The sequence below is a fragment of the Danio rerio genome, chromosome 14 (assembly GCF_049306965.1).
Source record: "Danio rerio strain Tuebingen ecotype United States chromosome 14, GRCz12tu, whole genome shotgun sequence".
Classification (NCBI taxonomy): domain Eukaryota; kingdom Metazoa; phylum Chordata; class Actinopteri; order Cypriniformes; family Danionidae; genus Danio; species Danio rerio.
In genome coordinates this window covers 25,204,432-25,220,304 of record NC_133189.1, presented here as the reverse complement: position 1 = coordinate 25,220,304, position 15,873 = coordinate 25,204,432, and the positions used below count along the sequence as shown (strand labels likewise).

Here is a 15,873-nt window from a genome sequence, read left to right as displayed (position 1 = left end):
TTACTGCAAGTATATAAGAGAATGATGGACAAAAAGAAAGCCCTGCCCCCTACTAAATATTCCATCTCAGTTGAAAATACTCTAACATACTGAAGGAAAAGTCTCAGCATCGTCCGGTTCATGCTAAAATTAATATTATAAAGCTGCTCGCTTTAAAGCAATCTATTGCATTATTGTGCTTCAGAAATAAACATCACATGAGTTGACTAGCTGAAGAGTTCATGGAAATATCTGCATTGCTAGTTTTAGATGCTTTCTTAACTGTATACCTTCTGTTGTGGGTCGATTTTCATACCCAGTAAAAAAAATCTGCATTTATATTATGCTGCACGATATTGGAAAAATCTGACATTGCGATATTTTGTTTTGCTGTGATGTAGATTGCGATATGAATACAATTTCACCATATAGCTTGAATAGCTCTATTTGTAAAAAAAAGAAATCATTTATTTGGATTGGTTGGGTTGATTTTGTAAGAGTGTGAATCATGTAGAAAAAGTACAATTGCAAGATTAATTACAAAAGAGCAAAGAAACAAGTAAAAAACAGTTCTTTATGTTTTTTTCAGAGAGTCAAACAGTATTCAGATACAGAAACGTTATACGGCAATGTTAAATAACACTTTATAGTCTTCATTGTATTAATATTTCAGTAACATTTCTATTCATTAAAGTTACAAATGTTTTACGTTATTGTGCTGGATGCTTTCCGCTTTCTTGAAATTCCTTTAAAGTGCATGCAAATGATAAAGTTTCACTTTGTTATATATTGCAATGACTCAACAAATCTCATGTATACTCTATTGTTGATCGACTATAATCCCAATTTAACATGGCAAATGCTGCGATGTGACTATTGTGAACACACACACTGCAATATCGTTGATGAAACAATATATAGTGCAGCCCTAATTTATATACATCAATTATTTGGCAGCAAAAAAACAGCAATTTTTTTATATTGTCGTCACCTAACCATTTCAGCTCTGGACTGGACAAGTTACAAGACAAATTTAAGCCTGTGTCACCAGTGGTTATCAGCTAATTCAGCCAAACATTTTGAGTTTTCAGCAGTAGCAATAACGAATAAAAAAATGTGGGTAGTTTTAACCCAATGTTAGGTAAAACTACTAGGTTAGAGTTATTTAAAAATTAATTGAACAATTTAACTCAGTGGCTAAGTTGGTCCATATTTTACCCGAAACTGGGTTGAAAACTATTATTTTTATAGTGTATATTCTTGGTATTTTTGAATATTTGAGCAATATTTGTTTTAACTATAAGCTGTAAAAGATATGGATGTAGTATCCGTGACATCACCCATAGGTTTCTGAAGAGCGCAAAAGAAGCTACAGGTGGGCGTGGCCATCCGGCACCAACTTGTTTGCGCGTCATCGTACCCAAATAGGGGCAAAGAGGATGAGCATGAGCAGAGCTACAAATGCCTTCTAGTATTTTGCTTAGACAGGCTTTTTTGGTAGAAACGTTTAATACTTTATTACCTGCGACTCATTTGTGTTCTGACCACATGTACTTGGTTGTGTACTATATCAATAAAGTGTTAAGTCTTTAAAAACACTGTTGTAATACTTTGAGCCACAAAACATCATTGTTATGAAGTTTTTCTACAGGAGGAAATTGCAAAAAACTTCCAAATACTTCAAATATAGTCTGTGTTAGTAAATACAAGGCTATTTATGAAATCCAGTATAACACTATATGACAGTTTCAGAAGACTGTTCAAGAGCCTACAGCTAATCAATCTGTAGGATTCTGGAGTGCATTGCAGGTCTAAATAAAATTATAAAAGATAAATGACGTTAAATAAAACAAATAGATTTATAGAGATGATATATAAGAAATAATTTCACTCACTTGGGAAATGGAGGCCACGTGAACGGTTTGTGAGCACAATAAAGTTCACACAGCATGCCATAATATCTGATAATTGTAAAAAATAATTCCAAAAAGCAATTGACTGTCTAAAGCCACATAAAACAAAACAAAAAATACAATGTATATGCCGAGCTCAGTGGCTTATCAGCCGGAAACAGCTGAGGTGATAATACAACTTAACTTTTAACTTAAACGGATGAGTTATTTTTATATATATATATATATATATATATATATATATATATATATATATATATATATATATATATATATATATATATATATATATATTTCAATAAATTTCAATGAATTGCAGTTTCAGTTACTTCTGTAATAGCTTCACAAGGGTGAGCATCCCTTTAAATAAGGATTTATTCAATCCATTTTTTTGTTTAACTAATACAAATATTGTTTCGTTTTCAACATTTAAAAAAATAACACTAAAGTGAGACTGTTGTTTATACAGTGCAGAAAATTATTATATTTTTGCCAAACTCTTTAAAAGGAACAATGTACTAAAGCACATACAGGAGAGCAGAATCAATGTCAAAAACTCAAGTCATCATTGATTTTCATCTGGCTCCCACTTTTAACATGTCTGCCAAACACATGCTTAAAGACGCAAAGCAGCTGAGCCAAATATCAGTCATATTCACATCCAACAGCAAAACTACAAGAGGCATTTCCAAATTTAAGCACATTCAACGTGCTTTGGTCTTTCTTGCTCATTTTTTATCCTCTTTAGTGATCAAAGTATTTTAAGCATCTTAAGTATCAAGTATTTCCCAGGGATGGGTTGGGCTGGATGGGCATCCGCTGCGCAAAAACTTGCTGGATAAGTTGGCGGTTCATTCCGCTGTGGTGTCCCCGGAATAATGAAGGGACTGAGCCGACAAGAAAATGAATGAATGAATGAAGTATCAAGTATCTGCAAGATGCTTTTTGAGATACAAATCCATTCACAGTAATGATAATTAAAAGCATAATATAGAATAAGAATAACAGCATTCTCTCAAATTAAATAAACCTTGAGTTAACTGAATTTGCAACGTCTGTACAGACAAGCACATTGATATTTTCATAAAAAAGTAAACATCTAGTTTCAGTTATGTGGTTTAAGTACTTCATTTAACTGCGTACTGAAAATCACGAGACCAGATAACGACAGTCAACTAATGTTAAACGAGAATCAATTTTCCTTACCACAAGGAAAAATCCTTACCATGCAAGTCAATCAGTCCTCCACTGTTTAACACAGACCAGATTTGCAGTTTCTCACACACTCTACGATGCTTAACATGCACAGATAAGTTCTAATGGTTTGAGGGGCTGGAGTGACATCAGAGCACATGCATGACCTGTACTCGATGTCATCAGATAGCGCTCCTTCATTTCCTCTGTCTATCTCGGGGGAAGTACATATAAAGTCTGCTTCACAGATTCACAGATGAGTGATTCACAGATAGCTTATGTTGGCATATGAAAGAACGAGACGAGAAAAACCACACAAAGAACAGTCATGGCTAAAGCATTAATGCACAGCATAAAGCACAGACCATACAGATATTCAGAGGCATAATGAATGCAGAGACACAGTCACATTGCCAAAGGGTGATTATGAAAGTCATGTGAGTCGTATGATACCATTATGATCATCTGTGAGTCTCCTTTGAAATGGTTGGGTGAAAAATAATTGTTTTAGGCAGTTTTAATCGGGATAATCACTCGCTTTTTCACAAAAGTATACCTGAAGAATTTTGTTTGAGAAATGCAATAGTGGTTGATTTGGTTGAATGCCTGATTCTGATTGGCTGTTGAACATTCTAAGGTGTGCCATTATTTTCAAGGAACTGCACAATCAAAGTAGTTCCAGGCAGATTTTCAACTGTTTTACATAAGGGATAATGTAGATCCAGCCGGTTGTTGTCTGCCTGTCTGTCTGTCTAATAATTCGTCCATCCATCCATCCATCCATCCATCCATTTTGTAGTGAACAATATTTATTATTGTAGATTAGTATCATTTAATAGAATTAGTCTTCCCCTATTAGTGTGTATGAAAATGAAAGCAGACACAATTCAACAAAATAGCAGCAGCTTTTTTTATAGGTCACAAAGGAAACAAACTTTACAACAAAGAACTGCCACTGACCCTAGTACATAAAGAAAACGTACCAAATAATATTTTTAGTTTATTAAATATTTGCCTATAGTAGTGCAAAAAATAGGCGTATTGCCCTTGAACTTTTGGGCAATTTTTGACGATTTTGTGATTCCACAAAAAAACGTTCGAGGAATCCGATTGTCACAAACCAATTGAGTTAAAAAACTAATCTATATGAGTACTGTGAACTTACTCCATTTAAGTTGAAGTAATAAGGTATTTAATTAACTCATTACTTTCAACACTGAGTTCAAAACATAACTACACTCATTTCATTTGATGAAGTTGATTGTGGGGTTTTACAGTGTAAGGTAAATGCTGCTCCATCTGAAAGCATGTGCTACGAGTTTACTAGAAGTGGCCTACTGATAAAATGCACATAAAAATAAAAATAAAATAAAAAAATACATAAAAAATTACCCAGCCCAAGATTATAGGCGCTATAATTTGTGTGCTGCTTTTTAAAATGCTTTTATAAAGCCATTTGTAAAGCTCAGCAGTGTGCATGGATGCAAAACAATGTATTTGCCTTTCAAGGATGAAAGAAACTCATACTGGTTTGGAATTGCATGGGAACAAGTAAATGATGACAGAATTTACATTTTGGGTGAGCTATTGCACCTTCAAAATGTTTATCAAACAAACTAAACTGGCTTCTTTTCCAAACGCATCTTTCTGGCTAAATAGTGTCTCCTTTATCGTTACATGGCTATGATAGCGGAGAGGGTGTTCAGAGCTCTACAAGCACTAATGAACTGACCTTGGACTGCCTCCAACGCCAGGGTTCTGTGATGACGTCCGACGCTTCATGTCTTAACTTTTGGATGAAGAGGGGGAGAAAGGGAGGAAGAAGAAGATAGACAGAGAGAAAAAAAGAGAGAAAGTTAGTAAAGAGAAGTGTTAAAGCAGAAGACATAAGCATAACAAGCATGCTAGATGTGTTAGACTCGTACATTTTGCTTTTAGAGAACATAAAAAAAGCTACAGGAAATTAAATAATTTGCACGTACACTGCTTTTGTTGAAATAAATAGTTTAAATGCACAGTGTAAATTAGATTAACATAAGAATTTTGAAACTAATTATTTATCTAGGATGATACTTTAAGATTATGGTCATGATGAACCTTAAATGAATAATGCACATTTTCTGTAGTCAATTGTGCGTATGTTTGCAGTGCTTCCCAGGTTTGAAATACTTGTGGTGGTTACAGAATTGAAACACACCTTTTACCCATGGAACATGGTTACCTACATGCGACAAAAAAGGGATTTTTAACCATATTTTATTCATTATACTGTTTCTTTTCGATGGGTTAAGTTTTTTTTAAGTAAAGTTGAATTAAAAAGGAAATCCACTATTTGATTTACTTTTATTCTATAGGAGCCATGTGCACCCACTGACAGGTAAAATCTGCTGCTGACATTTTGTACAGCATTGCCAAAGCATGTTAGATATGTATAAAATATGCAATAAATCAACATCATCATCATCAATTAAAGAAATATACAGCAAATGGTAAATAAATGACAAAGAAATTAAAACATATATAAAAATCAAGTAGATTATTTAAACAACGGTGTAACTGTAAATAACTATTTTCTTATGGTGTGCATATACTCAATTTCGCAGCCAGTTTAGATGTAATATCATCGTCTCTGAGTAAATAGAAAAGTTTATCTGAGTCGTTTAGATCAAAGTATTAATTGTATAATGTGTCTCGCGGCTAAATCAGGTTTAAAATAAAAATGACAGCGGCTTATAAGCGAAACCAAAGGCCAAATCCCAGACATTTAAGGAGATTTAGAAACCCCGGATGGATGCATTGTAAGTCCCAAAAAGGCACGTATCTGTAGGTCTCTGCAGAACACACGAAATTGTCTTGCGCACACTCAACATGAGTGCGAGATGACATTTTCCACTAGGTAATCGATCGCGAATGTTTAGCTATTGGGCGGATACAAAAAACTGTAAAAGAATAAATGTCACATACTTGGGCAGCCGTTAATATACCTGGGCGGCCCGCTTAAGTGAAGCCTATGTGTGGGAAGCACAGGTTTATGTAGTGAAAGAGAGAAAGAGAGAAAGAGAGAGAGAGAGAGAACGATAAAATATTATGTCAAATTAATGTAATTAAAAGTTGTACTATTGTTGTTGCGATGTTTTATTTTTCTGCGATAAACATTGGCAATATGACTACTGTTTTTAGAAGGTAGTTTCAATAGCACTATTTGACGGTTGTCTGGGGAGTCTAATAGTATTCGGGTACAGAAATTAAATAATCACAAGCTTTTCTTACTTTGTTTTGTCTTGTTTCTAGTCCAGATATTGAAGTAAGAATTATTAACCCCCTGAATAATTAGACCCCCGAACGGAGAGAAGATTTCTTCAACACATTTCTTAACATAATAGTCTCTAATAACTGATTTATTTTATCTTTGTCATGATGGCAGTAAATACTATTCGACTAGATATTTTTCAAGACACTTCTATACAGCTTAAAGCTACATTTAAAGGCTTAACTAGGTTATTTAGGTTAACTAGGCATGTTAGGGTATTGGGCAAGTTATTGTATAACGATGGTTTGTTCTGTAGACTATCAGAAAAAAAAATTAGCTTAAAGGGGCTAATAATTTTGACCTTAAAATTGTGTTTAAAAAATTAAAAACTGCTTTTTTCTCCAGAAAAAAAATATATTATCAGACATACTGTGAACATTTCCTTGCTCTGTTAAACATCATTTGGGAAATATTTGAAAAAGAAAAAAATAGTTTAAAGGGGGACTTCAACTGTATATATATTGACAATTTTCGACTTCAACTGTATATAAAAAAATCTAGACCAAGTAAAAATATTGTTTAGTTTTCACGGTCATAAAAAATAAGTTAAAATTAAGAGATTTTGCTTGTTTTAAGGAAATTATCTGCCAGTGGGGTAAGTGAAATAATCTTGTTTTCACTATGAAATGTGGATATTTGGACTAGAAACAAGACAAAAATTCTAAGTAAGAAATATTTTTTTGCATGAATCATATAAAGTCCATATTAATACAGTGATTAAATACAATACAGTAGCTCCTGGTCAACTATAATTCAGACTGGACATTGCATGTCTTTGTCATGTGACTATTGCGGATGCGCATATTGTGATATCAATGCTAAAACAATACATTGTACAGCTCTAGTCAATATTAAAATTATAGTCAAAAATTAATCAAATCACTGTAAAAATGGTGGGTTCCACACAATCCCTTCACGTTGTCCTAATGCAAATCAATTAAGTTTACTTAATGGCTTTTACAATTTAAAGATTGAACATAAAACAATTAAGCTGTCCAAAAAAAAAAAAACTCAAGAATTGCGCTGTTTTATCTTGTTTTACATAAGTAGTTTATACAATTAGTCAAATAATTTAAATGGCACTTAATTATAATAATGTATTAAATGTTGATATTGATTTTAAGATTTGCTATTTAAGTATTTGTGTTTTTAAAGATGTACTTGTGAAAATATCAACAGATATACAGTTGAAGTGAGAATTATTAGCCCCCCTTTGAATTTCTTTTTCTTTTTCAAATATTTCCCAAATGATGTTTAACAGAGCAAGGAAATTTTCACAGTATGTCTGATAATGTTTTTTATTCTGGAGAAAGTCTTATTTGTTTAATTTTGGCAAGAATAAAGTCAGTTATTAATTGTTTAAACACCATTTTAAAGGACAAAATTATTAGCCTCTTTAAGATAAAATCTTTTTCAAAAGTCTACAGAACAAACCATTGTTATACAATAACTTGCCTAATTACCCAAACCTGTCTAGTTAACCTAATTAACCTAGTTAAGCCTTTAAATGCACTTTAAGCTGTATAAAAGTGTCTTGAAAAAGATCTCGTCAATTATTATTTACTGTCATCATGGAAAGATAAAATAAATTAGTTATTAGAAATGGGTTATTAAAACTATTATGTTTAGAAATGTGCTGAAAAAAATCTTCTCTACATTAAACAGAAATTGAAGAAAAAATTTAACAGGGGAGCTAATAATTCTGACTTCAACTGTATTTTATGGTACTTAGATTTATATTAATATCTCTCATTAAACTATATCATTACATTTTATTATGGGTAACTAGCAGCTACCAATTTTAATTAAGCTGCCAGCTGCTAACATATTAAATCATATAGAATTATTATAAATAGATAAATCAACATAAAATCTTTTGGTGCAGCTCTGCCAGCCAGACATTAAATAAGAAAAATCTGTAAAAATGATGATCAAATATGTGACTGCAAATCTTCATTCATCATTCAACATCCTGGCAATCCGAGTCATCTTATGCAATACTGCGTTAGACCTGAGCTCCTCCATGGGGAACCACACATCAACAACGACTAATGTAGTGATGGACTCCCTCAATTCACAGCATCCGCTGAGCACCTCAAAGAAAATGTCAGAATAATGTTCTGCTCTCAGGCTGAAAGGACAGCAGTGCTTTCTCCGGACATTAGCTGAAGTGGACGACATATCTAACGAGAATGTAAATCAGGCGAAGAGTCTGTCCATTATGCCATTTGGTTCAGTGTGATGTCTAACCTAATGTAAAAAGGGCTCATCAAAATGCCTCTTCAGGTAATAAAATATGTAAAATCAGGAATATATAATAACTACTCATTCAAAAATGTAATAATTGTGTACTGTATAATTTTAAACAATCTTATTACACTCAATTAATAATAACTATAAAAAAGATTACCGATGCTTGATCAAATTACAAGTTTAAAATAAGCTGAAACAAAACTGTTGTCATTTGTTGGTCAGTTTATTTGTTTTCTGCTTAATCTGCTTAAATTTGTAAACCATTAACCTAATTGTTTTGTTTTGGGACAACATAAAATAGAGCTGCACGATTAATCGAATAAAAAGATCTTGATCTCGATTTGACCCAACACATGATCATAATTTAGGGTGCTTTCACACCTAGACTGTCTCGTTTGCCTAGTTAGCATGGTTCGTTTGGAGCAAAACTCTGCAAAATAAACTGTGAAACTCTGACCAATGTGAGGAGCTTTACTCACACGTGACTTGTTTTAGCTCTTTTGGTCCGTTTAGAAACTTTGCAGTGTGAAAGTGAACTGCATCAAGAGCAAAGAGCAACAATGTAACAATTTTAATCCTTGTTTCTGAACAACTGAATCGATTCACATGTGTGAAAGCACCCTTAGATTTTCTACGATTCAGCCAATTATATTTTCAAGTTAAGGGGAGAAGCATAAAGGAGGTCGCACAAGTTTTCACATTTTAGCAACATTGACACCTCCAAATGGTCTTAAATGTGTTAAAATTCACCCAAAAATGTAATTGTCTTGATGCAATAACTAATTTGTGGCTTGTTTACTACTGAGAGGATGCGCGCGTGCTGCCAATGATGGCTACTGTGAACAGTATAGGCTGTAAATAACAGGTAAAAAAGTTAAATAACAATCTGATTGTTGCACAGAACAATTAAATGGGAGCATTGTGAGTATGAAGTACAGTATGATTTACATGTATGTAAATTTTTTTTCTCTCAAAGTGACAGCAGCCACGAGCAGAAACCAAAAGTATGCACATCATTATGATTACGTGTTGTTGGGACAACATAAAGGAAATTAAGTTAACATATTAGTTTTTACAAATGTAAGTGGATTGAACATACAACATTAGGTTATCCCACCAAAAAAACTCAAGATTAGTTATATCTCATTGGTTTTAGCTCATTTTAACATAATTTTTTGGAGTATATGCTGTGCGCGGGACTGAATTAAGAAAGGGAAATGTTGACAAAATTAATTTTAGCTGTTGAAAGTTAATAAAACTTTGTGTTAGAGTTTAATCTTTACTTAGTTTGTAGATTTAGAAGGGTTTCATGAAATGTTTTGAGTTTTACTACCTTGCAAAAGCACTTTGGGTGTTGGCAGCTTATTTAGCAAAAATGCTGTTTGTTGCTGTCACGATCACCACCGATCTAGCCTATGCAGATCACTGAAGAGCTACACACACACACACACACACCACATAAACTACTACTACCAGGATGCTTTGCACCAATCTCTCCTGCCTTAGCTTACGGTCATTTAGACACACGCACACACAGCTGGGGTTCATTCCCACTCATAACAAGACTATAATGTATATATCAGTTTGTGTTCTCTCGTTGTCTGTTGTTTTTTCTTATTTGTTGTTCTCATGATGTCCATGTGTTTCCTGCTCTGTTTTGTCTCAGGAAATAGATCAGATATAAATGGATAAAAATGTATTTTCCTCATGAACTTTATTTAGCAAAAATAAGTTAAAATATGCAATTCAAATAAGCTGAAATAAACCAATTAAAGTAAGCTGAAATAAATTCATTCAAATAAGATGAAATGACACGATTCAAATGTGTGGAAATGAGTGTCATAATTAAATTACATTACACCAAAAATTTATTTTCTTTAAGTGTAGAAAATGTAAGTGTGAAAAGATATCCTATTTCGCCAGAGATGGCAAGTATTGTAATTTTTTTGCAAAAGCATAGGAAAATGCTGTATAGTTTTCAGTATTGCAGAATTACAGACTACTTCGCTATTAGTTCTGTTACTGTTATTCAGTGTAAATTATTGTAGTTGGGATAGGTGGCTTAAGGCTAATTTATACTTCTATGTCGAGTGATCAGCGTGGCCCACAGCGCCTGCCTTGCGTGTAGTTGTGCATTTATACTTTTGTATGCTGTTTGTGTTGCTCTGCAAAAACACTTATGAAATGCTAGCTGGCAGTAGGTTTTTATTTAGGATTTCTGAATGCTACAAGTAGCTAAAAATCTCTCATTTACTTTAATCATAAGGTAAACACAAAACAAAAGATAACAATTGGAGCTCCTTGATAGGACTTGACATTTGTAAACACTCGCTCCATCGGGCCCGGGTTCGCCCTCATGATCACAAACATGCCAACGCTTGTCACTGCTAGCAAGCTGACTAATCACACAGCTTGTGCTACACATCGTTGCGAGGTATAGTTACATTTTTTGAGAGGTGCATGTCGGCATCAGCCACTGCGAGAGCTGCACCAGATCATACACATGTGCTTTACACATCAGCCTTTAGGTTTCATTATGAATTTATTGAAATGTGTGCTTTGTAGTAACATATTTTTACATAAAAAAATATACTTCAAACTTAGAAGATAGTGTACAATTTAAAATCCCCCCTCCCCCTCTACCCCCCAGGGTTCCGTTATGACAGTCTTTTTGTACGTTTCTGCTCAATGTTTAGGATCTGCAAAAGTATTGATTTGGCACCAGTATCATAAAAACAAAATAACAAAAACAACAACAACAAAAAAACCTTTAGCGAACTTTAGCAATGACAGGGCATTACATTTTTGACCGTCTTCAAAGTTTTTAGTGATGAATCGCAATTGTTGGTAAGATTGTAAGTGTCTGTATTGCCATTTTTGATCAATTTAATGCTTCATTACTGAATGAAAGAAAAAAAAATCTTATAGGCAACAAATGTTTGAATGGCTGTCACACAATAATTAGCCGTTTTACCTTGCAGATTCTACAGGCAGAGCGAAACCCAGAGTAAACCACACTAAAAAGTTTAATAAACCAACTGCAGTCACCATTTGGCTCAATCAGCTGACAACGTTAGCTAAATTGGTGACCATTCCCATCTCATTCCCTAAATTATGTCTGAAGAGAAAGAACATCCTCGCCATTAGTTGACTCCCTTAACAATAAGCTCTATTTCTTTTACATGGCAGTTTGTTGCAATGGGACAGCAAAAAACCGACACTGTGATTTATTCTGTGAACATTCATTTAAGATGCAAATGATCTTTTAAACACCACCTTCAGCACAGTACAGATAATAAGCATGCACTTTTGGGTTAGGTTGTGAAATCTACCAAAATGAGTGATCACATTTAAACACAGCTCCACATGAACAGGAATTTTATAAAATTGTACACAGCATTTTTATAGTTTCTGGTGAATTACACCATTGAGGTTTAATTTAGCAGACTTTACATCAGACTTGTACATTTTAGTACAAGTAGTAGAGTAATAATACAGTATATTTATAGTACCCTACAATTACAGACACAGAACATTTATCAAACTCTGAATTATCTGTAAAGATGTTTTTCCATTCAGGCAGATATTTTAGGCAATATTACCGCATGGACTCTGTGTTTGAAAGGCCTTTACAGCCGGTACTGACTGACAGATTAAAAACTCAAAGTAGCTATCATAAATCCAGACATGCTAAAAAACCATCTGTATTTTTGTGGTTCTTCTGAACTTTAACCACAAAGTCCTAAAGTCCCTTAGCCGTAACTGGACCAACAAAGAAAGAGCACAACATTCTGGCTAACTGATACTGTATGATTCATTATTAGAGAATTCATAAGTAAACCCCAGCAGAAATGCTTTTTTCCAGAGTAAATAAACCTTTTGCTTAAGCAATATTGTAGTTCAAGACTAATGAAATGTTCAACTAAAACAGTTACATACACTGCAAAAAAAGCTTTTCTTACTTAGAGTTTTTGTCTTGTTTCTAGTCCAAATATCTAAAAATTCCTAAATCGAGAAACATTTTCTAGACAAGCAAAAACTACTGTCTTGAAGGGCTGCACGATTAATTGAAAAAGATTGCAATCTGGAATCGACCCCCCTATGCGATTTTAATCCAGCATCTCAGGCAATTATATTTTCAAGTTGGGGGTGAAGCATGAAGGAGTCGCACCAGTCTTCACATTGTTTTACGCTGCTCAGCAACGTGGACACCTCCAAATGTTGTTGTAAGAGTCACATACTCTATTTATAAGTTATAATTCACCTAAAAATATATATTTTTGTCTAAATGTAATGATGTATTTGCGGCTGCAAAATGAAACAGGAGCTGACACACTGTTTGCTTACTACTGAGAGGATAAATTCAGAGCGACCGTTTGATAGCTGCGCAATACAATACAATTAAGGCAATACTGTGATTACCATTTAAACAGCGATTTTTGATAAATTTAATCCGATTAAAGTCAAAATCGAACTAAACAGAAATAAATTAAAACATATGGAGTATGCCAATTTTAGTCGCATTATTGGAGTGCAGTACAGTCATGTAAACACCTTAATCAAACTATTACTGTCATGTAGGACTTTTCGCCAAGTTTTACAAAAGGATAGTCCATACAAACATGGCTGTTTGATACTATTCTCTTTACCTACAAAGTCATTAAAGTATATAATTAAAATCACAATTAAATTACAGGTTTTAAATTCTGTTTGTTAACTAGGCATATAATGATAACCGTTTTCAAGATATATCGCGGTTTGGAAAACTGGTTTTAAAACTGGCAAAATACAATATATAAGATTTTTTATTGTTTTTTTGTTTGCTTTTTAGGACAACAGTATTTACAGCAGAAAAGATATCCAAATATGGCATTCTAAATAGTAAAGAAATCTGTGCTTTCGAAACTAATAAAGACAGCAAAAGTAAATGGTTGCGTCTGAAATTGCTCACTATTTAGCATTTGAATTTAAATGTACTACTCAGTCATTAGAGAAGTATGTTATATACAGTATGAATGTGAGTAGTATGAAAGGAACTTTTTATATACTCCATCTGCCATTTTGTTATGATCATGTGACCTACCCGCATCAGCTGAGTCGCTTCACTCCCATTCATGAATTCTATAGCTGTGCATCATGGGATAGTGTAGCGTGCATTGGATGCTCAATTCAGAATCTCACCTGAAGTAGTAGGTCATCCGGGTACTTCCCACATACAGTTTTTTTTTTCATTTCTATGAATTCTGTTTTTAGCGTACTATATAGAATTGAAGTATGTGATTTCGTACGCAGCTAAGGATTCATTTGAATTATTTTGCCTGACATGTTTACAGCTCCAAAATATTTTAAATATTTCTCAACATAAAATATATTGTTCATATGGATAAAAGTTTTAGTTTTTTTACCCAGATCTTTCAAAAGCACATATTTTAGAGCAGTAACCACAATACAGTTAAACCGTTATATTTTAATCCAAGGTTATCATACCGTCAGAATCTTATACCGGCGCATGCCTAGGTAAAACCAAAAGTTTCTTGCAGTACTGTTTTTTAATAAATGGAAAGCAAATTACATGCATCTTCTCTCCTTTTTGGTCTGATCGGTGACTAAAAAACTATAATATGATCTGAACCGTGAGATTTGTAATCCGTTATACCACTACAATGGAGTAAGCAAAATAATCTCATGTCATAAGGAAAAAGTAGATTATTTTACTTGCTTTAAGGAAAAACTCACTAAATTTTGACATATTATTTCTTAAAACAAGATAATATGCTTTGCTTGCCTACAAAATACTTCTTCATTTAAGAATGTTTAAGATATTTGGACTACAAACAAGACAAAAACTTTAAGTAAGAAAAGCAATTTTTACAGTGTGTGTCAGGAAAAGTTTATGAACTGGCACATCTTACCCCACTCTCCGTCCACAGTATGGAAATTTAACAGCCTCACACTTTAATAAAGTAGTCTCTCACTGACTTGAGACTTCTTTAAGATTACTCGTCTTAAAAGATAGCAGAAGCCTGCTAAAAACAACAACCTGGTCAACTACAAGATGATGAGAAATAAGAAACAGTTTGGGCTCGACGTCAACAAAGCACAGAGGGCAACACCAAAGGGGTCCCAACATTAACATTTGCACTCTTATTTCATGAGATGGCTCAAGTTCCTTGCCAAACAGACACACTGTGTAGATACAAACAAAGCAAGACTCTCACAGGAGCGCAAGGACCATAAATGGTGTGAAAACGGAAGGTCAGAATGTAAGGATTAAACTGGTTCCAGTCTAAACGTAAAAAAATCCTTTAGGACATGTTGTCAATATCATTCAGACCAAAGTAAAAAGCATTTTCTTTCAATAAAAAGTCCAAACACACTTATTATACACCCTGGGAGGCTGGACTTTAAGAATAAACAGTCTTAAATGGCAACCTCTGTGAAAAGAAATGATAAACAAAACAGTCTCTTCTCTAAACTTGCAAAAGACTCTGGATGAAACCCAATGGTAAACAACATGTTCTCTCAGCGGTCTTGGAATACCAGCCAGTAGTGATGAGTAGGGTCTTGTTGGACATGTCATGAGACCATTAGATAGAAGAGCTTTTAAAGAGACTCTAATTGAGCGGGGTTCATCTGAGAAGCTATTATAGAGAGCACCACAGAAACCTAGCAATAAAAAAGAAACCTCAAGTGAAGTGTGTTTTCATTTCAACGTGAACAATCTCACTACAAAGCATTTTATATGCCACTACAATTCAAACTCAAGCAGGATTATGAAAATCACAATGACAAAACCACAAGAAAATAGACTGCAACTTACTTTTTATTCCCAAAGCAGCTGTAAAATCGAGCCATAGTATCAAAAGTTCAGTGCATCCTTGTGTATTTGTCCAAAAGTGAAGCTTTACACCAGGTTTGTCAAATTAACAACATCTCTTTCCTCATATCTTCACATGGAGTGTTCATAAAAGAAGAGGCTTGAGAGAGTGTGTATCCCTCATGTGTGCTCCTGCTGCCTGTCTCTCAGGACTGAGCACGCTCTGTCTTCTTTCTCTTGGATTCCCCCTCCCGTCCCGTCCCTCTTCAACCCCCGTCACCTAATCCTCAGAATCAGCTACTATTGTCTCAGCCTGACAGCTTACTACCGACAGGCCAGGCGTCATTTGATAATTAGATGGGGCAACTCCCTAAGGAGATCCCACCTTCGTGTCTGAGAGGAGGGGG

At 34.1% G+C, this 15,873-nt stretch overlaps 1 protein-coding gene across 7 annotated transcripts in view; it reads right to left on the bottom strand.

Moving 5' to 3' along the window:
* zgc:66433 overlaps positions 1-15,873 on the bottom strand; it is an 89,090-nt gene that overhangs the window by 62,782 nt on the left and 10,435 nt on the right. For 2 of the 7 annotated variants that reach the window (NM_001423521.1, NM_199273.2), the window contains 2 exon segments: positions 4,819-4,875; positions 15,470-15,709. The exons of 1 other annotated variant lie outside the window; for it this stretch is intronic. In NM_001423521.1, the coding sequence (NP_001410450.1) occupies positions 4,819-4,868 (50 nt within the window). In that variant the 5' untranslated portion in view covers positions 4,869-4,875; positions 15,470-15,709. 7 annotated transcript variants of the gene reach the window in all.